Here is a 2,288-nt window from a genome sequence, read left to right on the forward strand (position 1 = left end):
TTGCAAAGGTGTAGTGGAAAAAATTTGAAAAATCCCCGTCAAAATGAAGAAAAATCTATATGAATGTGATACTCAGAAAGTCTGCCATGGCATTCTATTGTGAAAATCGCCTGACAACATCGGAGTACTCAACCAGTATATAATGTTTTGTATTTTCTCAGGGATGGCAACATTTATATCCGTCATAACCAATACTTCATTGGTTCCGTATACAAGAAAGCTCTGTTTCGCGAATATACAGACGAGAAATTCGACCAAAGAGTAGCGAGAGACAGCAGCAATATACATCTTGGAGTAATGGGGCCAATAATAAGAGCTGAAGTCGGAGAAACTATTGAGGTTTATTTCAAGAACAAGGCGTCCAGACCATATTCTATGCTTCCCCATGGGTTATATTTCCAGAACGATGAAGATGGAGAATTTTATAATGCAAGTAATTCAACTGCTGCTTCTCAGGTAATGCCCAACAGTACTTTTAAATATACTTGGAGAGTTCCAGCAAGTTCTGGACCAGGTGCTAAAGATCCCAATTGTATTTCATGGCATTACATTTCGGCTGTGGACCCAATTAAAGATGTCTACAGTGGATTGATTGGTCCGATAATTATTTGTCGAAAGGGTACTTTGAATAATAACGAGAAAAGAAAGGACGTGGATAAAGAATTTGTGTTCTTGTTTTGGGTTTTAGACGAGGGACAAAGTTGGTATTTCCAAGACAACATCAACTATTATGCTCCGGATAGAAAGAAGATAAGTGGTGACGAGGACTTCGATGAAAGTAAGTGAAGTAATATTGTCTTATATGACACATGCAGTATGTGTGTGCATGCGTGCGTGCGTGCGTGCGTGCGTGTGTGTGTGTGTGTGTGTGTGTGTGTGTGTGTGTGTGTGTGTGTGTGTGTGCGTGCGTGCATGCACGCGTATGCAGATAAATATACAGATAGACAGACAGACAGATAGATAGATAGATAGATAGATGGATGGATGGATGGATGGATGGATGGATGGATGGATGGATGAATGTCATGTCTGTGCAATGGGAATGTTGTTGTTAGTCATATTTTTCTTAGGTTGTTCATAATGGGAGGAAGATTGTGTGTGTAGACTATGATGACCACACTAAAGTCTAATTGAGTTTTCAAATATTTTTGTTAACCTTCATCGTTATATTAACAAATGTATATCGAACAAATTGATGGAACAACGTTTAGCGAGCGTAATGGTTAGGAATCTTCTGTACGTATATAACTTGCTAGATATCATTATGCAAGTAGTGCAAACAATATAAATCAACATATAATTAACTTTTCTTACTCGATATTACAACTTAAAATGGTAGCTTACGACATAAGTATGTTACTTAAGAAATAGAAAAGGTAAGCAGAAAGAACAACTCTCAGAGACAAGCAACCCTTAGTGGCTCTCTGGTTAGGTTTAATTCGAAAGGCTTTTATAGCTGTAAACCATCCTTCGAGAATCTTCAGCCAAACTGTTTAGCAGGGAAAACTCGCATACTTTCTTTGATATTTGCGAGTTTTTCACCATAATAACTGCTAATTAGTCGAGCCATTTTTGCGTAAGTGTTAATACCATATATGAATATACTGGGAAAACCTGAGTGTCATAGTTCAAATCTCAGCCGGTGTCTTGCTGTAGCAGGGAACTTTGTTGAAACCTAAAAATATATTAAGCGATGGTTATCTTAGTATAAAAATAAACCCGTAATTTGTTAAAGCAACAGGACTAGGCATTAAACTGTCTAGCTTAATGAGATCCTTAAAAAAATATATAAAACCCCTCCATAATTTTCTGAAGATAAGAATATAAAGCAGGGGTTAGATAATAACGATTATTTCAAACAAACAGTATTTAACATTAATTTCTCGTATCTTCCAAATAGGTAATTTATTTCACTCGATTAACGGCCAAATCTACGGCAACAATGAAGGTCTCTTAATTAATGTTGGTGATAAAGTTGCCTGGCATTTGATGTCGTATGGAAGCGAGAAAGACGTCCACACGGTTCATCTCCACGGCCAGACGTTCATCAACAGCGCCGGAATGCGTCAGAGGAGTGACGTCATAACAATCTCACCTAGCACCACACGCCAGGTTGAATTCTTGGCCACCAACCCTGGTACTTGGTTCTTACACTGTCACGTCAACGACCATATCACCGCTGGCATGGAAACCGTTTACACAATTCTAGAGAAGCGCTGTATGTATTATTTCATTTCTTCTTTAAAACTTCTCTCTCTCTCTCTCTCTCTCTCTCTCTCTCTCTCTCT

The 2,288-nt window shown here is 38.2% G+C and overlaps 1 protein-coding gene across 1 annotated transcript in view; it reads left to right on the forward strand.

Moving 5' to 3' along the window:
• The window catches only part of LOC106883555 (hephaestin-like protein), a 14,716-nt gene that overhangs the window by 11,426 nt on the left and 1,002 nt on the right, over positions 1 to 2,288 (forward strand). The window contains exons 10-11 of the mRNA XM_052975637.1: positions 162 to 778; positions 1,901 to 2,218. Coding sequence (XP_052831597.1) covers positions 162 to 778; positions 1,901 to 2,218 — 935 coding nt within the window. The remainder of the gene's footprint in view (positions 1 to 161; positions 779 to 1,900; positions 2,219 to 2,288) is intronic.

The sequence above is a fragment of the Octopus bimaculoides genome, chromosome 22 (genome assembly GCF_001194135.2).
Source record: "Octopus bimaculoides isolate UCB-OBI-ISO-001 chromosome 22, ASM119413v2, whole genome shotgun sequence".
In the NCBI taxonomy this organism is placed as follows: domain Eukaryota; kingdom Metazoa; phylum Mollusca; class Cephalopoda; order Octopoda; family Octopodidae; genus Octopus; species Octopus bimaculoides.